At 36.5% G+C, this 21,133-nt stretch overlaps 2 protein-coding genes across 2 annotated transcripts; one reads left to right on the forward strand and one right to left on the reverse strand.

The window, feature by feature from the left end:
* The first annotated feature begins 288 nt into the window (after nucleotides 1–288).
* LOC134229898 (uncharacterized) lies at nucleotides 289–7,601 on the forward strand. The gene is made up of 19 exons (XM_062711681.1): nucleotides 289–521; nucleotides 876–1,096; nucleotides 1,177–1,500; nucleotides 1,586–1,646; nucleotides 1,738–1,999; nucleotides 2,125–2,252; nucleotides 2,357–2,430; nucleotides 2,522–2,656; nucleotides 2,785–2,967; nucleotides 3,379–3,590; nucleotides 3,823–4,185; nucleotides 4,271–4,424; nucleotides 4,503–4,714; nucleotides 4,809–4,884; nucleotides 4,968–5,837; nucleotides 5,972–6,156; nucleotides 6,528–6,728; nucleotides 6,961–7,151; nucleotides 7,286–7,601. The coding sequence occupies exons 1-19, from the start codon at nucleotides 348–350 to the stop codon at nucleotides 7,556–7,558; spliced, it is 4,299 nt and encodes a 1,432-aa protein (XP_062567665.1). The 5' UTR covers nucleotides 289–347; the 3' UTR covers nucleotides 7,559–7,601.
* Nucleotides 7,602–9,759: 2,158 nt separating this feature from the next.
* On the reverse strand, nucleotides 9,760–14,222 carry LOC134229899 (uncharacterized). The gene is made up of 2 exons (XM_062711682.1): nucleotides 11,710–14,222; nucleotides 9,760–11,589 (listed from the first exon to the last, which is right to left on the reverse strand). Exons 1-2 carry the CDS (start codon nucleotides 13,987–13,989, stop codon nucleotides 10,036–10,038), a joined length of 3,834 nt encoding a protein of 1,277 aa, XP_062567666.1. The 5' UTR covers nucleotides 13,990–14,222; the 3' UTR covers nucleotides 9,760–10,035.
* Between the last annotated feature and the right edge of the window lie 6,911 nt (nucleotides 14,223–21,133).

Raw genomic sequence — 21,133 nt, forward strand, 5'->3', positions numbered from 1 at the left:
CAAAACGCAATATACTGAAAAGTGTTTAATGTAGAAATTTTCGATAGACAATACTTGTATATCTAAAGGCATTTAAATAAGTCAAATAAGACAAGTTTATCAGTGATGTATATTCTCTTCCTTGTTTGAAATCAATAAACACGTGCACTGAATACTAAAGAAACAAAGTACAGACTTTATCCACATTTCAAGATTTAAAATCCTCATTCTGAAGTAAAAAAATCAATAGATAAAGAAGATTTGAGGGTGGACCCTTATAACCGTCACTCAGATATTCCTCCGCGAGGCTGTCTAGAAACTATCGGTAATACTGATATAGGGGCATAGTTACGAGGGGCTTTAGTGAGATGAGAGGCGCAGTACTGGGACTTGCTCTGTTGCCTCTGATAGCGGGGCTTCAGAGCCACCACTTTGATCACGATGTTGATGTCAAGCATCCAGAGAGTGGGGAGCATGTCAAGCTTAGAAGTAAGGGCCGCCTGAGCGAAACCATAGACTTGGACAGGGTGTCTGGAATCAAGGTAATTTAATTAGATAATATTCTCATAGGTGTATAAAGCGACAATTAATATTTTTAAAGCATACTGAAAAAAAATCTTAATTTGGAATTAAATACGATGAATTTGCATGCCATGGCTTAATTTTCTTTATCGATTCATGTAGTGAGTTAGATTAACAGAAACTGTAAAAAGTGCATTATAGTCAAAGGAGTGACTCGTTCAACCAAAAAAATTCTATCACTTTAATATCAGCATGCAGTAAATGATATACTAGTATAGTTAAAATCTTATAATTTTTAAATGATGATAAAAAGGAAAGTGAAAAGAAATCACTTCAAATTACGTAAATAAAATACGACTTACCTTCGTCTTCAGAGAGTGATATGTCAGGATCAAAAGATTTTAATCGCCGTGGAACACAAAGGGATTGGGAGAAGCTGGAAGAAAGGTCAGGTGGTGATGGGCAGTCCGAAATGGGACTGCACCCTTAACACGTTACCAGGGGGTTCGTCAAAACAGAGAGGGGTCTACGCCAAAATTAAGGAAATATTCTTCCCAACGGAAACCGGAGTAGTCCTTCACACCCAGTCGGTTAGGTAAGGGTTCTTTATTCTGAAAAATAGAAAAAAAGGACATAATTTTAAATCTGAGAAATTGAAATATTAAACTTTTTCAGAGCCTTCGATGTGATAGACGAAGCGGACATTAAGTTCCGCTATACTCCTGGAAACAGTGCATCTCATCCACCAGAAACGCGGAGAAGACATCGCCGATACATCGCCAATGTACTGTCTGAACTCCTGGGAAACATCACGTGGCAGTACAGTGACACGACTTCTATTCCGTGGAATAAAGACGACTCTAGGGCGATTGGATCGTTTGGTTTAGCAATTGGAGAAAACGACACAGACTACCGTTATACTGAGAACGTAACAGATAGTGAAGTCATGAGCTTCGTCTGCGAGGACTGCAGTGGAACATCCCACATGTCGTATGAATTGTAAGTGCCAAACTTGACAGTATCTAGCACGCTTGCAATGTACAAAACATGTATACATTTATGACAAATTGTGTTAATTTTCCAGTGACTTAATCATAAAGAAGAATGCCATGAATGAACCAGAGATTCATCGCTACCTCAACAAGGTTTGTCATGATTTTATCTCAAATTTCTACTTTCATGCATGAAATTGTTAAAAGAGTAAATCAAAATTGTTTCATAATTGATTTGTTATAGCTTGAATCAAATACTACAATGAATTTGAAAACAAGTTTCCAGACTTCAAAAGATATCAAGTTTGAGTTGCATAAAGAAATGGAAGAATTACGTGTTCCACCGACAATGCTGTTTTCGGTGCCTCTTGCGCATGTGCGAAATCTCCCGCCAGTGATGCTGACGGTGAAATATACGGGATCTACTTATGTTGACTTGCAAGTTGACACAAGATCAGCCGTTACTATGGAAACGGACATTAAAGTTGGAGGAAAATATTCTTTTGGCAAGTCTGCTATAATTTCAAATTCTACTCATTTCGAATAATGGAAGTTATATTCTTAAAATATAAACCATAAGAACAATCTTACATGTAATTAGAGTAAATTAAACATCCTTTTGTTCTTTTAGTTCATGAATACAGTGGAACTTCGTCTCTAGGAGGAGACGTTGTACCACACAACTGGACGTCTACCACCGATCGCAATACTGTAAACAGCGACAAAGACATGTCCGTCAACATATCCGTGTATCAGCAGGTCGGGGCACATTTTTTTCTGTTAATCCACTCAGTAGATTTTTTAATACTTGATTCTGCTCATTCATGATTATAAGAGTATTTTCTTATTTTTTGACATTTTAGATTTTATTTAACACAACAATTGGGTGGTTTGCTCGGGACATGGAGATTGATTTTTCACCTCCAATAAACTATAGGTAAAAAATAAATCTGCACTTCATTTATATACTCGGACATTAACAAAAATGTATAAAAAAGTAATCTTTTTCTTGGATTTTTCTTTGAAAGATTGAAACCGACTATTCGCGGTAAATCTGCCGTTAATGACGTCCAGCGGTGCACCACGAAATCAGCCGACCTTGGTGGAGAGTTCAATGTTACAGAGGCCAGACTCACGGTGGAGGCCTTCGGAGTGTCGATATGGTATAACCCCGAAAAGGAGACACATCTAGTCTAACAATTTTAAATGAAATATTTTAAGATATATCATTTGTACATACCTTGATTAAAAATACACATGTAAAATACGTATTTTTTTATTCCTTTTTTAGGAATAGTCTAATTGCAAAGGGCTTCAATAAGAAAGTGAATTTTGAGAATGAAACTTTGTATCAGAAATGTTCCGCGGATTGTCCAACATCAACAAAGATATCTTTATACGACGGACTAACAATGTCGGATGTTGTAGGAAATCCCAGAATGTCGATCAGGAGAAAAGATCCCGACTTCAGAATGTGAGTACGATGTGCAATACTTCCTAATCATTTTAAAATATATCAGTAGATCTCTAGCTTGTTGGTCTTAAGTAATTGGTATGGAGAACCAGAGAGCTACAGTGCCACCTGTTAATTACGCTCGATTCTGGATTTATTTCTCCAACTTACCTCAGCTTTACAAAAAGCTTAATTTCGGAAAATTCTTTAAACCTTTATTATCCACTCTCGCAGCTGACATTTGCATGGAGCGCGTTGCACAGAGCTATCTTTCTATACAAATTGGCTGTATAAATAGGCGAAGTTTGTAGTCGTTTGAGATGGCGTTTTTTTTATTGGGTGGCATAGCGGCTCTCCAATCTGTTGATTTTTTTCATAGAGGTACAGTTCTGCATTCTAATAACTCCTTTCTGATTTCATTTTATTTTCTAGTTTGACACAGATGTGGGGAGACAACGTCCTGTTTTCGTCTGAGGAGGCGAACTTTTCCTCCTGGTGCGGGACCCCTGGTCGTCCCTGCGGAAGTTGTGTTTATCAGGGCGCCGACGACATTGACCAGGAGTGTGCTGACCGTCTGATGGTTCCAAAACTAGCTACAAAAATCAGCCTTCTAGGGAAATATGTATCTGCAGAATGGCCAGATAGTAAGTTTATTAAATACCTTTTTAAAACCGACTTGATACGATGTCAAAGATTACGCTCAGTATTTGATTACTTTTGCACAGTTAATATTGTACAAATCTATAAAGTTTACCAAAGCAATCTTTTTCCCTTTACAATTTGCCCATCATCCGTTTATATCCGACTCAGGTCATTGCTGTGAAACTTATTTCAAAGCTTTATGCCATTTACAATTTTTATTTTCATTAATTTCAGAAAAACTGGTAGTTGTTGAAGCTTGGGATGAACCTACGTCGTCACATCCACACGGAAAACATGGCGATAAAAGCTTGTACTATGAGGGAAAAGCTGCTCAACTTGCTATAACTTACGCCAACAACAACTTTTCAGTTCCTCCGCCTGTTATTAAAGATGATAAAGATAATAAGCGCCTTGAACAAATGGCAGTATGCTCAGGCTTTCAATATGTGTCAAAGGTGAAACTAGAAGCAGGCATAGAGGTTGCAGTGGGTGATAAACAGACTCCATCAAGGGAAGTTAAGAGGACAAAGAAAGTTTCTCTTAGTGGCAAAGACGCGGCGGATAAAGAAGCCATGGTCAACGCAATGAAACGCCTTGGTTTGTAATTTATTCTGAAAATGATTACATGTATTTGTATTTGGCATATGATTTGTACTTATAATCCTTGCATTATCAATTTTAGAGTCTATATTGCCTGGAAAGAAGTGTCCTAAATTTGACGTGGTGAAGCTTGGACGTGGGGAATCTTTTCCTTCTAATTATCTTGGCGAGGTGGAGGCTGCCGTCGGCCCTGCTTTAGGACAAATTCATCGAGAGAACTCCGAGGAAATGAACAAGTAGGTTTCTCACAGAGAAACAAATAAAGGACAACTTATATCGTGAGTACTAAATTTAACTTTCTACCTTTGCTTTAGATTGTATGAATATCAGTTTGACGATTTCGAGTTCCTACATGAAAGACGAGAAAATCAAAGCAATGACCAATGTGGAACAATGAGAAAGTGCCAGGATGGAAGCTTTTCTAATGCAGACGACCCTTGGAGCTGGAGTGCCAATCGAGTTATGGCCCCAAGACTTGCATTTCGCATGAGAAGATTAGCCTTGATAGCAAAAGATGAGTTGCAGGGTGAGCATATGGTTGTGTCTTGACATTTCCTATTGTGAAAAAACAAAAAACAAAATATCACCAGCAATTTTATAACCTTATTAATGTATTGTAGGATTGAACGTCACCGTGGAGAGGGCATTTGCAGATAAAGTGGATCGAGGAGAGTCCGAACTGTTTCTTGAAGGAAGGCAAGTCATTTGAATGGTTTGCATTTAAGAAAGAGGGGAGAATTCTTTGACCAATAAAGGCATTGATGATTTCTATTTTTCAGGGGAGCACGACTAACAGTTAAAGAAAACCCTAATGTTAGCATTCCTATTCTTGGGCATGCTGCGATATGTGCTGGTTTTGATTTTGTTCGCAATATCGATAATGCAGCAATAGAGGTATTTGTAAAACTACAGGATGGGTTTAGAACCACTCTGATTCCTTATCCCAGTGGTGACGTGCTTATTGCCGTTGCTCCCCCTTCATCAGAGGAAGATGAGTATTCCTACAGTGCAGAATTTGACCACGAGAATAAGAAACCTCTCTTAGTAGATGGTGCAAGAGAAGAGATAAAACTGTCCAAACATTTCAAATTAGCTGATTTTAAATTTGAAGGTCATCGTTTCCTGCGCATTGACCCCTCTCTCGTCGAATGTTTAGATCTGACACAGCAGGACTTTAGAGGAAAAATACAAGTTCTCACTGGATATAGACCAAAATCTGCTAACGAACAAGAGGTTGGATGGAGTAGGCGACAATTAGCTAGATTCCAGATGGGTCAAGCAGCTGAAATAATGTCGAGCAGTGAGGATGAAGTCCTATCCTTGGCTAAAATGTTGATGGTTACGTGCACCCCGTTCCTCCGTCTTCAGCGAAGAGGACTAGGTATCCATGTAAAGCAAAATGAAGAAATCGGACGAATTAGCATCTATGTTGATCTTTATCCTCTCCGTGACGATAATAGAGTTATTGATTTGAAGATAAAATGTCCGGTTAACAAAGAAACAGAGTGCATGTGGAACGAGCTTAAGTTGTACTGGTCAGAAATAACGAAGGGTGGTCCAGGTATCATACCATATGATGTCAAGAGTGCGTGTAAAAAGCCTGACCTCAAAAAGAAAACTTATCTCAACTTTAATCTGAACAGACCAGGGTAATATTTATTGAAAATAAATGGATATTAATAAAAAAAAATTAAACTAACATTTGTCTGGAGTAGCTATATACCAGATAGATAGAAATTCATTGATATTTGTTGATCGGTACTTTTAATTTCATTTCTTGCAGATTCTGCTTACAATTCCATGATATTAAGTTCTGCCAGAACTCTACCAAGGCCCGAAAAGAACTCGCGGAGGATCTCCTGAAACAATTACAGAGTGTGGCGGGAACTGATCGGCTGGACATAGCAACAACTCGAGAACAGATTAGACAGTGTATCGTCACTGGCTGTGGGGGATGTTCAGGATCGGGTAAAGAAACAATAAAGAAGTATCTGTCAGTTATTATCGCGACTCCGAACATGTGTTAAGGTGTTATTAACTAATATATACTTAAGAAACATTCGATTAAATTACAGAAGAACAAGGGAGAAATATATCAGTAATCTATCTTTTCAGTGAAAATCATGAAGCATTTTTTTCATTCAAGTTTGCTAAATTCAAAAACTGAACTTTTAAAACCATTAAAACATTAAAATTTGAAAAGAAAAAAACATTGAAAATGAAAACATAGGTTGCTTTTCGATATCAAAGAGTCCTTAAACTTTTAATGATGTTGGAAATTCTCTGTTTTGAGGAACTACTCTGCTACCTATATCTTAGTCTTTATTAACTAACTTTAGGAAAGAAGTGGGATGGGAAGGTAAGAGCATGTTCAGAACTCGTGGATAACTTTATGAAGCATGCAAGTATACCACTGATCAAGCCGACAGAGAGCATGTCCTTTTTTAACCCGGATAATGTTGACTCAGCTGCACATGCGTATGCCTGTAAGAAAGATGGAACCAAATGTCAAGAGACCGTACAACTATACTCGATATTCCGTAAGTTGGCATTGGAACGAGTTAACACTTCTAGCAACTTATCATTACTTCTTATTTTTAATTCATTTTATCCTCCAGGGCACTTGATCCCACCTCTGATTTTTCGGAGATCCGTGTTTGCTCTGCTCCTATTTTGTATTGTGTTATGGATTTTGAGATTGAATACTGTTCGTTATCTCCATATCCTTCATCCAACTCATGTTTACATTTACATTTATTTTTCATTTAAAAGAAACTTTACTTGCGAAAACCTACAAACCGAATCCTAACACGAGTATCGAGGAGGAGGTATTTGGTGCCACAGACAATCCTAGCCCTCTTCTACAGATCGTGGAACAGGAGATCGCCATGAATGTCTCGGGAAATGTGTCAGTTGTAATAGACCGCTACAAAGATATTTCTGCTCTTCGGAGTGTTCTCAAGGTAACAGTCTGGTCCTGAGAGATATCTAACCGTATTTTTGTCCATATCATAACGTATTTTAAGAATTTCATACGATAGAAATTTTAAAAAAAGTGTTTGTTTGGATGCAAATAATCTATATTTCAATTATGAAGGTTTTGATGATCCACAACCGGAAAGTCAATTTTGTAAACTTCCACGTTATGCACGGCGTGAATCCTGACAAGATCGTGACCACTCTACAACGGAAGCTGGAGACTTGGTCTGGTTTGTCCTGTCCCAAATGGAGCAGGTTCGCCGCGGCTCCTTTCACTATTGAGATTGTATCCAAGGAAAGAAAGAAAAGAAGTATTGAGGACAGCAGGCAGCGGAACGAGGCTCGGAAACGAAAACGAGACTGGGAACGGGACTGGATATTGCAAACTTAGAACTACTTTTTATACATGATTTAATAAAGTATATCTGTCAGCATCAATATCGTCTTTTGTTTAGCACACTTGACCCAAAGTCTCAAGTGATCTTTTCTCACCAAAATTTGTCCATTTTCTGTCACCGTTGTCATTGTTGGGGTCCTAAACCTTTACCATGTTATCTTTCTCTCTAGAAGCACTGAGTAAAGACCGAAGTACGTTATTGACTGTATACGACCGAGAATTTTTTTGTACATTACGGAGGCTAAGTTTAGAACGTTTTGTTTACATTGGGATTAAAGTTAATGTCAACTTCTCCCAAGCATTCTTTTTGAAGAGAATTCAAACTTTTCATCCAGATCCAGACAGGAGAGCCACGGCCCTACATTTTAAACCTATTTCATTCAATATTAATAGTAATTTGGCCATAAAATCTTTGTTGAATGAAAAGATCTGTTCAATTATAATTGATTAATTATTTTAATACCAATGTATAATAGTTAATTACCTTCAGCTCTTTAAAAAAAAAAAAACCCGGCTTTACACCATCACCGTATTTTAAAGTAGCTGAAGAATAAATGACACATGTTCTAAGCATATGAAATTAAACATATATCATTAATGAAATACACATGTATTATGTTTTAGTTGTTAACCCCTTTGAAATTGGTGAAAAATTAACTTTAATCATTTTTTTGGTAATCGTGAAACACAAAAAGCTTTGGTATGATAATTGACGTATATTACCTGTATAATGGAATTTTTGTTTCACAGGGGGGGGGGGTAAAAAAGCTTCCCTTATTTTATGTGACCAAAATTAAGGGGTTATCTCTTTTTGTTTTCCCAAATAAGTAATTTTTAATGGAAATTCATGAAAATATGAATATAAATATAAATATGGAAAATCATTCAAACATATTAACTTTTGAAAATTGACTTGGAGGTAGGCGGGAGAACAATACTATCGTTCGTAGTTCTTTATTGAATATTTAATGTACCACTCAAAAACCTTCATAAAACACTTAAACAGAAACTCAAGTGAAGGTATATTACGTTGACAAACAAGTTGATGAAATATATAGGAAAAATCGGTTAAAAACATTCTTCCCAGAACAGCAAAGCTTTGGTTAGAAGCACAGTCATATAGTTGATATAGATTCATTGCCCTTAATGTTTGCAGCAAATACAATAAAATTATACACGGTAAGTCTTAAAAATATTTTTTTTTGAGAGCAGCACAGTCAATAGACAATTTTCTCTTTTAAATAATATAAATTAATTTATTCCTCACTAAAACATTAACAGTAGTGAAAGAGAAACTTCAAGAGTACTGTGCAACAATATATTCCAGAAGTGGTGTTAACCAGATGTGGATACTTAAAAATTCTAATTAACTTTAAGCCTATTTGAAATCACAAGATTTTACCAAAATCAACAGCTTTAAAAAAACTCACGACTTTTCAAACTTTATTCACAACCATTCCCCATGATAAATTACAGTTAAGGAGTTTTGATATCATTGACAGCTGCGTTTTCAATAAAAATGGAACTTGTCATTGGTTATTGCGGGTGTAAAATTTGGCGTTTTGCCTGCTTAAGGGTATGCCAATAATTTAAGCGCCAAAAGAAGCCAAAATTAGCACCCCGCTAAAATAACCCGCTATACGGTATTTTAAGAAACAGCAGATAATGATACATTGTGGAAACAAGTTTTAGAATCATCGGTTCCTTTTTCCTCCACTAAATATAGAGGGAAATTGCACCAGATACATTTTTGTACTTTTCAGTTTTGAACTGATTTTATAATGATTGATGAGCAATACAGCTCATTGGCCTCTTGATACATTTTATTTTCTTATATATCTTGCCTTCCTTTGTCAAAAAAATGTTGAAAACATGCAATATTAAAGCCAGAACATTTTTCAAAAGAAATGTTAACATATATTTTTTGAAAAAAAATTTTAAGTACAAAAAAATATAATACATCAAAGAAAAAGTTTTCAATTTATTGTAAATAATTGATAAAAACCCTATATGATAAACTGATAATTTTAACTTTTCTTTTAAATATGCGTAATATTTATATCTATCGTGTAATATATTTTTATAGGCACCTCCAACGTATGGTGGTGGTTGGGAAGGGGTTGTTGTCTGATTTTATTAAAAAGAGAATAGATTATTATTTTATTTTACTTACAAATTAACAAAACCCCCACAAAATTGAAATTTAAAACAGATTCCAGTGAGCATTTTAATATTTATTTTGTCTTACTTTTGATAATGTTACACTTATTAGCTTGAACATTGTAATAATTTTTCAGATTTGCAAGACACTGTAATCAAAATTGGCTCTGAGGCTCCATCATAAGGCCGAGTTGTTAGGTTCTGTATTAGGATGCTACTTTGTACATGTATTCTAGGGGTATCAAAGAGAGGAAGTTACCTTATGCGTAGAATAAATACAGCACTTTTAAAATGTCTCGCACCGAATTTCCCTATTTGATACGAGTTTCTTCGGTACTTCTGGTAACATGTGTTGCTGAACCCTCTTTCTTTCTACGTCGTAAAATTAATTTTCTATATAATTGAAGCGTCCTCTTACTGCACATGAATGCAATGAAAATAAATACACCTTGTAGACTGTTAATTGCGCCAACCACATCGGAGAACCCCGAATCTTCTAGAAAGCCGTCCAGAATCTGTAACAACCATGTTGCTCCGGTTATTGTGAGTAAGCGCGCAAATATGGAGAACTCATTTGTCGTTGCTTTATTCTTGCGGACTTTGGGGGATCGAATTATTGTGGACAAGGTTTTGATAAAGAAAATTAAGTTCACTGTACACAGCAACCCAACAGGAAGGAGGAAAGATACGATCAAGTGTAGGCTTTCATCTATAAAGCATTTTACTTTTCCGTATCCGATATCATTATGTTTTGCCACCGACACTGCTATGTTGCTTGAAACAACCACCATCGGGGTAACAAAGATATAAACTGAATATTTACCCAAGATGCACCATTTGTTAGCTTGGTTGTGCAGAGCAAATTTTGAGTGGAATACTCGATACAAATGAAAGCTACATATGTTCATAGAAAAGAATGAACTAAGCCACAGGTAGTGGGTAATTATTCCATATACAAAACATCCCTTAGTATTGACCTCATTACCTTTGCGTATAAGGATGAAAACGTCTGTCGCGAACAAAACAGCAATAAGAATCATAATAGTTCCTCCTGGCAATGTCCGGAGCTCCTGGAAGATACAGTAGGTGCAAAACGTAATCAATAGAAAAATACAGGACAGCGTCTGGAAGGCAAATTCTATAGTGGAATCCTGTGAAATCTCCTTCAGAGTAGATTTGTAAGTCGTTCTTGTGTCATCATAAATCTGACGCAACGTAGAGACACATACTCTTGCTGGGCCTTCGGGCAAAATATCAAAATCGTCATCCTCTAAAGTTATGTTGTACATTTTTAGAAGAATATTGTTATTCTCTCCAGTTTTATAAATTTCAAATTCTTGTGGACTAAACTCTATTTGAGCGCAAACTAAAAGCTTGCTCACTCGAACTTCACGATATTTAGCCCAATCATAAGAAGTATTGACGTAGCTAAAGGAACAAGACCAGTTAGATTCGGGGGAAGGTACATTTGAAATCATGATGAAACCGGGAATGCTGAAATTGTGCTTGATATACAAGAGATCTAATTCTGTTTGAAGTCTCTGGACTGGATTTTCAAAAAATAATTTGAAACTCAAATGCAATTGAAAATAATTTTCCAGAAGAGTTTCTCTATTACAAGGTAAATTAATGTCCGTTATCAGTTCTCTCACAGAATTTTGTCCAAAGAGAGATTGCAATTTAGAGAATGTAAATCGATGAATATGTGTCAAGATATCCCCAATAGAAGTGTTAAACTGAGTAGAGCAGTTGAAATAGGCATCCATACGGTACCGGAGATTTCGTGCTTCTCTAAATAGTGGCAAACAAGACTGACCAAGATTCAGAGTTTTTCCAGGATAACATGTGACGTTTCTGCAGCCTCCCTAAAACAGAAAATGTATAGGCTTTAACAAAATCATTTGGGAATAAAGTATAGTACAAGAACTTGTATATAAGTAAAGCAAAAGATTGACTTTTGAAACAAACTACAGAAATGCAAATACCATCAATGAGTTTTGTGCTTCCCTACATTGACGTTCACTGGCTTCTTCGGGGCTGTAATTGTCGTTCGGATATTTATATAAATAATTTAAGGATTTCATAACAGGTCTGAACGGTGAGAAATAATATCGCAAAAGAAAGTCTTTTCTCTCGGATACTTCTGGGTGTTCGGATCCGTAGCAAATTTTGCTAGAGTCTGTTTTAATTTTCAGAGATTCATTTGTACAAATTTCACAAAAGGTATTCTTGTAAGGATATGTAAAATAGATTTTGGGGGAAAAGTTGCACTTTTTAAGGCTGATTTCACTGACTCCAGAGGAACAGTTGTCAACAAAGGCATCAGACCATTCCAGGGGATTGCATAACGCACAATAAACATTTTTATAAGCTGTCAGTTGACCATTGTCATTCTCGTGCCACAAAGGCAAGGAACCAGGTGGCATCAATTCACATGCCCAGAGAATATCCGGATCTTTATGTGGCCAGTTTCCTGTTTTGTTACATTTGTCTATTATGTTGTCAGATTTCCGGAAACACGTTTTACCCTTGCTATTTTGACAAGAAGTCACTGAACGAGGAGGGTGATAATATGATTCACATCCTGCAGCTTGTAATGCATTTAGAAAATCCAAAAAAAGTAAGAAATTGGACATGTCTATATAGAAGGAACAATCTGCTGTGATGTCCCATGGTTTGTGCCATACTAGTTTGGTTGATGGAAACTGGTTGCATTGTAAACAATACATATTTAGATACGGGATATCAGATTGATCTGTGACAGGGTGCATTGAAAAAACATCTTCAAATTGTTGATGACATCCTCTTACAATAAATTCTGGTATTTCTTTTCTTCCATAGCACCCACTTGTAACCAGAAGTTCTTCTGCGTTCCGTTGTGCCTCTTTCCTCGATAATTTCTTTTCACTCAGACAAACCGAGGGATTTCTTAGAGGGACATCAGCACAACACCTCTGAGATCCGTAAAGACCATCAGTAAAAATGCATTTTGGGTCACATGAACAATCACTTTCGAAAGAAGAAAACAGGTTTGGAATACCATAGTTTCCACAAGTGTTCATGTTACCTTCTAGAGAAATTCTTTTGAATACAAGGTTTGTTATGTTTGGAGACTGGGTAACTGCATCTTTTGTGGTTTCGTTAGACCTCTCCTTAAAATCCGCTTGCTCACCATTGATTTTAGTTTGGAAGAAGTCCTCATCAAAGTTAAAAATGTTTATTTCATAATGAAAGGTTGTAGATACTTCGGTATTTGTAATATCACCAATTTTTGTCTTTATTTCTGCGTCGACATCAAGAAAATTTGACTTGAATCGTACAGGTTTATTGCATGAAAAACAGAATACATTTTTATACGGAATTGAACCCGGGTTAGTGTCATTGCTTAGACATGCTCCTTCATGTGTTGGATCGTATTCATCCCACTTACCTGTGACATTACATCGACCAATCACATTCTCTGTATAGATAGGAGGGTTGCAGATTTTGCAGAACATGTTTTTATACATCTTGTCCTTATTGATATACCTTGATTCGCAACCTCTTTTAATATCGTAGTCAAATGTTTTCCAGCTTCCGGTTTTATTGCAAGAGTCAAAGTGCACTTGTACTTGCATATCTTGTGTACACTTGTAGTTGATCTCTTCTTGCGGAGGATATGACAATATGTTACACCGATTCATTTTCCCCTTTTCTATCAATTCTTCGTACGAAGAAAAGAAGTTTATGTCTAAGAACTCGTCACAGACAATACTTAATGGCCAGGGATCGTACTGGAAATCATTATTGCAGTCAGCACAGTAACGGTTAAGGTACGCCAGGGGGGTGTTCTGACTGGTCACAGGAGGAAAGAGAATTTTCTCGGTAGAACTCGAATCACCTTCACATTTCCGTTTTGTCTCTTCGACTGTAGTTTTGGGACAGGAATCGACCACAAGAAAGGTAGAACTTCCGTCGTAGTATAATGATTCATTTAGAATGGCAGCAGATGTGCAGATAGGCTCTGGATAGGAGAAGTACAAATCCGGACAACAGTTGCAATCTGACCAGCATTTTTTTTGACAGGAACATGGCGGACAGTTGTGCTGGATATTATCAGCTTGTGTTGTCCATGGAAAGAGAAAATCATGCATAAAGCAAAAGTGACTTCGGCCACACAACGTAAAGTATTGCTGAAGAAGGTTCCTGATATTCCAGTCTGATGATGCACCCACTTTAAAGGTTGAAAGTAAAATTATGAACATAATTGAAATATTGTAGTCCATGTTGATTGAATGCTAGCAGCTAATATTTTCAGTGAAACTCCGTGAATCTCTTTATTTATAAATATTTTTTTCAAATTGCCTTACAATTTACAAAGTGTTTCTTATGTTTCTTTTTCAATGGAGTCTTTATTAACTATGAATAAACAAGTGAAGAAGAAAAAGAACGTAAATTGTCTATTAAATTGCGTTTTTCCTGTGTATTAATCGTGTGATTATTCAGGCAGCTATACTTTATTTTATAAACAAAGACTTTAGTATTTTTAATATTTAAAAGACCCGATATATATATGGTTAATGTATGAAGGTTTCTTTTTTAAAACTTGTATGAAATATTGACATTTTTGCGAATTTAACTTCAATTTTTGTTTATTGTCCTTTTAAAAATTCTTTAAGGAGATTGCATGGTTAATAAATTAGCCACTGCATTGACCTGGTTCTTTAACTATTAAGTATTTAAAAGCATGCAAATTTTTCTTCAAAATAAATAAAATATAGGAAGACTAAAAATTATTAATCAATTTATAAGTAGAAATATTTAATATTAATTGATTGATTTTATAGTGTTTTTACCTGCCTTTCGAAAATTTGTTTCACTCATATAGAGGAATACGGGTTAAGGGCTTCATTAAGACCTATATAAGGCAGTCAGTGCCATTGAACAGTTAACAAAGGAAAGCTTACTACCTATGTTAACGTCATAGGTTTGACGCGGTGCGGCCGAAGGCAGTCCGAGCACGGGTCTCCTGATCATGAAGGAGTCATTTGGTTAGTTCAGAGGTTTTTTATTCTATCTTTAATGGCTGGATAACCGACCGATCATATAGAGAAGGGTTTCCTCTCTAAACCCTCCTCCCGCCGCCCGAACATGTGTTCTAGTGTAGGATTCCTCTTACGCAAAACTTACTCTAAGATGTTCCTAAAGATATCAAACAATGAGTAAAATTATCCTAGTGAGTGGTTCTTCCTATATCCCAAGTAATTAAAAAAATGGTAGCTATGTTTAGATCAAACTGAGGGGGTTCGTATTAGCTTTACAAAAAGGTTTATTTTCGTATAGCTTAAAGAACTTTGCTTTGTGTATTTTAATTTTTCATGCTGATATATATTTATCTATATTTCAGTATCTTGCAGTATGTTTGATTGATTAAATATACCCTTTAATTGAGGTCTTTGAACAGTACGTCAAAGATAAAGGAATTTGTGTTTCTTTCAGATTTACTAATCAGGTTTGGCATCCCTCTGTTTTTAGATTTTTTTTCTATTTGCTTGATTTACAGTTTTCCAATAAGGAGACATATCATTATATGTTTGCTTTTATCTAATTTCTGAGTGTCACAAGGGCCACAATCTTTCAAAAAGATTGTGACACAAAAAGGTACGATAATCGATACCTACAAACAATGTTATCAAAGTAGGTTGACATCTCTTTGGTGTTGGAGCCGAAACATTGACTCGGACGAAGAACTTCCTCCTTCGCCCAAAAATATAATCCCTTAGCAACCTACGAACTTATGCGAGATAGTGTGAAATCAAGGAAGATATCTTCTGGCCATGATGGCGACGTGTTCGTTTTTGCTTTACTGTGGGTGGCTTAACTAGAGATTATAGCCGTAGAACGCTGACAGAAATGAAAGTAAAAAACTTTATTTTAGGGGAAACTTGTTTCTTCAAAGGTCTAAGAATTTCTTTACTTTTAACATTACTTACTAAAATATCCAAAAAACAAACTTCGAAAGCGTTTTGTTAGGCTTGGAAAACAAGATAGAATTAAGCTATTCGACCTTCATCACCTGCGTACGGAGTGTATATATCTCAGTTTATTTGATAGGCAAGAGCATGATCTACGTATGAACAATTTCTAAAACGAGGTAAATTATTGACAAGCAAGTTGATGAAACAAGAATATCAACAGTCTAGTTTAAAGTCATCATTTCGTAAGTTCTATGGTCGATACAATGACCTTGTCAGCAAATACAATTTATAATTGAGTCAAATGCTGACTTACTTTTTTCATACCAATTGTTAGTCCACTATTTATACACTGAATTGACGACGGATTTTTCTGTTATTTCCTGTTCATGTCAAGGAGCACACGGCGGGTGTGACCGGTCAGCAGGGGATGCTCACTCCTCCATGGCACCTGATTCCACCTCTGATGTTTCGGAGGTCCGTGTATGCTCTGCTCTTATTTTGTATTGTTTTATGGACTTTGAAATTGAATACTGTTCGTTATCTTCATATCCTTCATTTATCAAAAGTTTAACTGTTAAGAAAAGCTGCTGAACTAGAACGTGCATTTGATTTTTTTGAAGATGATTTTTGTTTGCCCCTGTCGAGCGGTCACATCGGCCCTTTGTCCATTGTATTCATCTTGACAACATTCAGTGACACTTATGCTTTTTAAATCTTTGTATAATTCATCGCATGCAATGCTTTAAACTCTTTGTGTATTGTACGATCATAGATATTCTCATCTATTTATGACAACTTTAGATAAAAAAAGTGTTTTTTTAACAAAATATTTTTTTGTTACATAACTTGAGTGGAAGATATACTACAAATTATTCTAGGTTAAGTTAATAAAGGACACTTTAAACATCAAAGTGGCTTCGTTGATAAATGTTGATTTTCGCTGCCTTACAGAATATACATTATTATAATTATTTTTTATCATACAATATCTGTTTTAACAGATTTATCGGAAGAAAAGCATTAAACATATTATGATAGAAACACAAGAAAATGACCTCGATGAGCTTAATTTTACCTTTATTTTAACAATTGAAGCATGCTCTCACATACCTCCAGGCTATGTCCAGTGCACGATGTTTCTTTTCCGATATTGTCGACATCGCTGTAAAAATACCAGTTCTCCTACTATCATTACATATTCAACATGACAATGCTGGATAATACCTTTGTTTATCTCTCTATATATTACATTGTTTGACGATATTGAGTCCAAATCTTGTTAAAATTGCCTTCCCCTTTTCTGTTTTTTACATCGCTCACTTCGTCGACATCGCAATGTAGATTGACATCAAGTCGACATCGTGTCAACATTGCCTTTTTATTTTTCTTGTTTACATCGTTAACATCGTCGACATCGCAATGTTGGTTGATATCGAGTCGGTATAGTGTCTACACATCCTTCTTATTTTTCTTGTTTACATCGTTCACATCGTCAACATTGCAATGTTGGTCGATATCAAGTCGACATCATGTCAACATTGCCTTCTTATTTTTCTTGCCTACATAGCGATGTGAACGTCGACGATGTCGACATGTAGAAACAATAACAATGTCGACGATGTATACGCGATATCGTTTCAACATTTTTTACATTGCGATGTCGACGATGTCGATATACAATATAAAAATATTTACAATTTAGACGATATAGAAGAATATCGTTTCAACATTGTTTACATTGCGATTTCGACATCGTCGACATCGCAATGTAAAAATAATTACGATGTAGACTATGTAAACGCGATATTGTATCAACATTGCTTACATTTCAATGTCGACGTTGACGATGTCGTCATGTAGAAACAATAACAGTGTAGACGATGTTAACGCGATATTGCATCAACATTGTTTACATTGCAATGTCTTCATAATGAATGAAAACAATGTAGATAATTTAATCACAATATCGTGTCAACATTGTCATCATTGCGATGTCGACAATATCGAATTGATAACGTGAACTGGACATGAATTGGTAGGGCGGGCCCAATAGCAAATCTAAGTTTTTCGTTGAAATACATGTATATTGGAAAAATTTTCTTCTCCATAAGCTTTGGACCGTAAAAGCTGAAACTTATGTAGAAGCATAATGGGGTAGTGTAGATTCTAACTTATTTAATGACCCCTATGGGTAGGGCGGGGCTGCAATGGGGAATCTAAGTTTTACCTTGAAATATATAGGAGAAATATTTTTCTAAAGAACAGCTTGCCTGGGGTAGTGCAGATTCTGAATTATATCAAAACATGACCCCTGGGGTAGGACGGTGTCACAATAGGTATTACAAGAGGGAAAGTCAGATGAAAAACAGCAGGTCCTAAGTTACTCAGGTTAGGGTTGCTACCTATGAGCCTCTTGTTATAATTTATATCAGGAAGTAACTGAATTCTTATCAGTAGCACATTTATATCTATTGTTGATTTTCATACATGTACGTACCTATAACGAAAGGAGGGGGTTGTTTTCTGGATTTAAAAAAAGGGGAATAGATAATTATTTTATTTTCCCTACAAATATACAAATTTGAAATTTGAAATTAACTCCCCAGAGCAGTTTAGTTTTTAATTTTGTCTGACGTTAGATAATATTACATTTCTCAGCTAGAACTTAACATTGTCATCATTGCTCAGACACACTGGTCCTTAAAACACTGGATTAAAATAAAGAGGCACTGAGGCTCCTCCATAAGGCCTAGTAGTTAGACTTAGTATGAGGCTCCTCCATAAGGCCTAGCAGTTAGACTTAGTATTAGGCTCCTCCATAAGGCCTAATAGTTAGACTTAGTATGAGGCTCCTCCATAATGCCTAGTAGTTAGACTTAGTATTAGGCTCCTCCATAAGGCCTAATAGTTAGACTTAGTATGAGGCTCCTCCATAAGGCCTAATAGTTAGACTTAGTATGAGGCTCCTCCATAAGGCCTAGTAGTTAGACTTAGTATGAGTCTCCTCCATAAGGCCTAGTAGTTAGACTTAGTATGAGGCTCCTCCATAAGGCCTAATAGTTAGACTTAGTATGAGGCTCCTCCATAAGGCCTAGTAGTTAGACTTAGTATGAGGCTCCTCCATAAAGCCTAATAGTTAGACTTAGTATGAGGCTCCTCCATAAGGCCTAGTAGTTAGACTTAGTATGAGTCTCCTCCATAAGGCCTAGTAGTTAGACTTAGTATGAGGCTCCTCCATAAGGCCTAATAGTTAGACTTAGTATGAGATTCTGAATTATATCAAAACAACCCCTGGGGTTCACAATAGGATCCTCCATAAGGCCTAGTAGTTAGACTTAGTATGAGGCTCCTCCATAAGGCCTAATAGTTAGACTTAGTATTAGGCTCCTCCATAAGGCCTAGTAGTTAGACTTAGTATGAGGCTCCTCCATAAGGCCTAGTAGTTAGACTTAGTATGAGGCTCCTCCATAAGGCCTAGCAGTTAGACTTAGTATGAGGCTCCTCCATAAGGCCTAGTAGTAAGACTTAGTATTAGGCTCCTCCATAAGGCCTAGTAGTTAGACTTAGTATGAGGCTCCTCCATAAGGCCTAGTAGTTAGACTATATATATCAGGCTCCTCCATAAGGCCTAGCAGTTGGACTTAGTATGAGGCTCCTCCATAAGGCCTAGTAGTTAGACTTAGTATGAGGCTCCTCCATAAGGCCTAGTAGTTAGACTTAGTATGAGGCTCCTCCATAAGGCCTAATAGTTAGACTTAGTATTAGGCTCCTCCATAAGGCCTAGCAGTTAGACTTAGTATGAGGCTCCTCCATAAGGCCTAGTAGTTAGACTTAGTATGAGGCTCCTCCATAAGGCCTAGTAGTTAGACTTAGTATGAGGCTCCTCCATAAGGCCTAGTAGTTAGACTTAGTATGAGGCTCCTCCATAAGGCCTAGTAGTTAGACTTAGTATTAGGCTCCTCCATAAGGCCTAGTAGTTAGACTTAGTATGAGGCTCCTCCATAAGGCCTAGTAGTTAGAATTAGTATTAGGCTCTTCCATGAGGCCATTTAGTAAGACTTAGTATTAGGATGCTACTATGGTTTATATGTACAGTGTATTCTAAACTGATTGGAAGAAGAAACTCCATGAATGCGCAGTATAAATAAAGCAGTGAATAGTCATGTGTCACACTGAAGTTCTGGATTTGATGAGCGATTTTCGGTAATTTCGGTAACACGTGTTGTGGAACCCTCTTTCTTCCAACGTCGTAAAATTAATCTTTGATATATTTTCAGAGATTTTCAACTGCACATAAAAATTAACTTTATGAATGCGCAGTATAAATAAAGCACTGAATAGTCATTTGTCACACTGAAGTACTGGATTTGATGAGCGTTTTATCGGTACTTTTGGTAACATGCGTTGTGGAACCTTTTTTTCCGACGTCGTAAAATTAATTTTTGATATAATTGAAGCGTTCTCCTACTGCACATGAATGCAATGAAAATAGATACACCTTGTAGACTGTTAATTGCGCTAACTACAGGGGAGAACGTCGAATCTTCTAGAAAGCCGGCCAGAATCTGTAACAACCATGTTGCTCCGGTTATTGTGAGTAAGCGTGCAAATATGGAGAACTCATTTGTCTTTGCTTTATTCTTGCGGACTTTGGGAGATCGAATTATTGTGCACAAGGTTTTAATAAAGAAAACTAAGTTCTCTATACACAGCAGCCCAACAGGAATGAGCTATACACAGCAGCCCAACAGGAATGAGGAAAAATGCTATCAGGTACAGGCTTTCATCTATAAAGCATTTTACTTTTCCGTATCCGATATAGCTTTGTTTTGCCATCGTCACTGCTATGTTGCTTAAAACCACCACCAGTGGAGTAACAAAGATATGAGTAGAATATTTACCTAAGATACACCATTTGTTAGTTTGGTTGACCAGAGCAACTTTTGAGTGAAAAACCCGATACAAATGAAAGCTACATATGTTCATAGAGAAGAATGAGGTCAGCCACAGGTAGTGGGTAATTATGCTGTAAACTACACATCCTGTAGTATTGATCTCCCTCCCGCTACCAGTAAGGATGAAAACGTCTGTCGTGAGCAAAACGGCAATGAGAATCATAATAGTTCCTCCTGGCAATGTCCGAAGCTCCTGGAATATACAGTAGGTGCAAAACGTATTAAAAAGAAAAATTCTGGATAAAGTCAGTAAGGTAAAGTCTGTGATGGAATACTGTGAGATTTTCTTCAAATTAGGTTTGTAAGTCGTTCTTGTGTCATCGTGAATCTGACGCAACATAGAGACACATACTCGTGCAGTGCCTTCGGGCAAAATGTCAAAATCATCAGCATCTAAAGTCATGTTGTTCATTTTTAGAAGCATATAAGTATTTTTTTCAGTTTCATAAATTTCCAATTCTTGTGGATTAAACTCAATTTGAGTGCAAACTAAAATG

The sequence above is a fragment of the Saccostrea cucullata genome, unplaced genomic scaffold (assembly GCF_032062105.1).
Source record: "Saccostrea cucullata isolate Sc308-1 unplaced genomic scaffold, CSIRO_AGI_Scuc_v1 ctg1443, whole genome shotgun sequence".
Lineage (NCBI taxonomy): Eukaryota > Metazoa > Mollusca > Bivalvia > Ostreida > Ostreidae > Saccostrea > Saccostrea cuccullata.

Coding starts and splice junctions, on each gene's coding strand:
- LOC134229898 (XM_062711681.1), top strand. CDS start 348: ATGAGAGGCGCAGTACTGGGACTTGCTCTGTTGCCTCTGATAGCGGGG. Junction 1,097..1,176: donor CTTCACACCCAGTCGGTTAG/GTAAGGGTTCTT, acceptor AAACTTTTTCAG/AGCCTTCGATGTGATAGACG. Junction 4,715..4,808: donor AGCAAAAGATGAGTTGCAGG/GTGAGCATATGG, acceptor AATGTATTGTAG/GATTGAACGTCACCGTGGAG.
- LOC134229899 (XM_062711682.1), bottom strand. CDS start 13,989: ATGGACTACAATATTTCAATTATGTTCATAATTTTACTTTCAACCTTT. Junction 11,590..11,709: donor AAGCACAAAACTCATTGATG/GTATTTGCATTT, acceptor TTTCTGTTTTAG/GGAGGCTGCAGAAACGTCAC.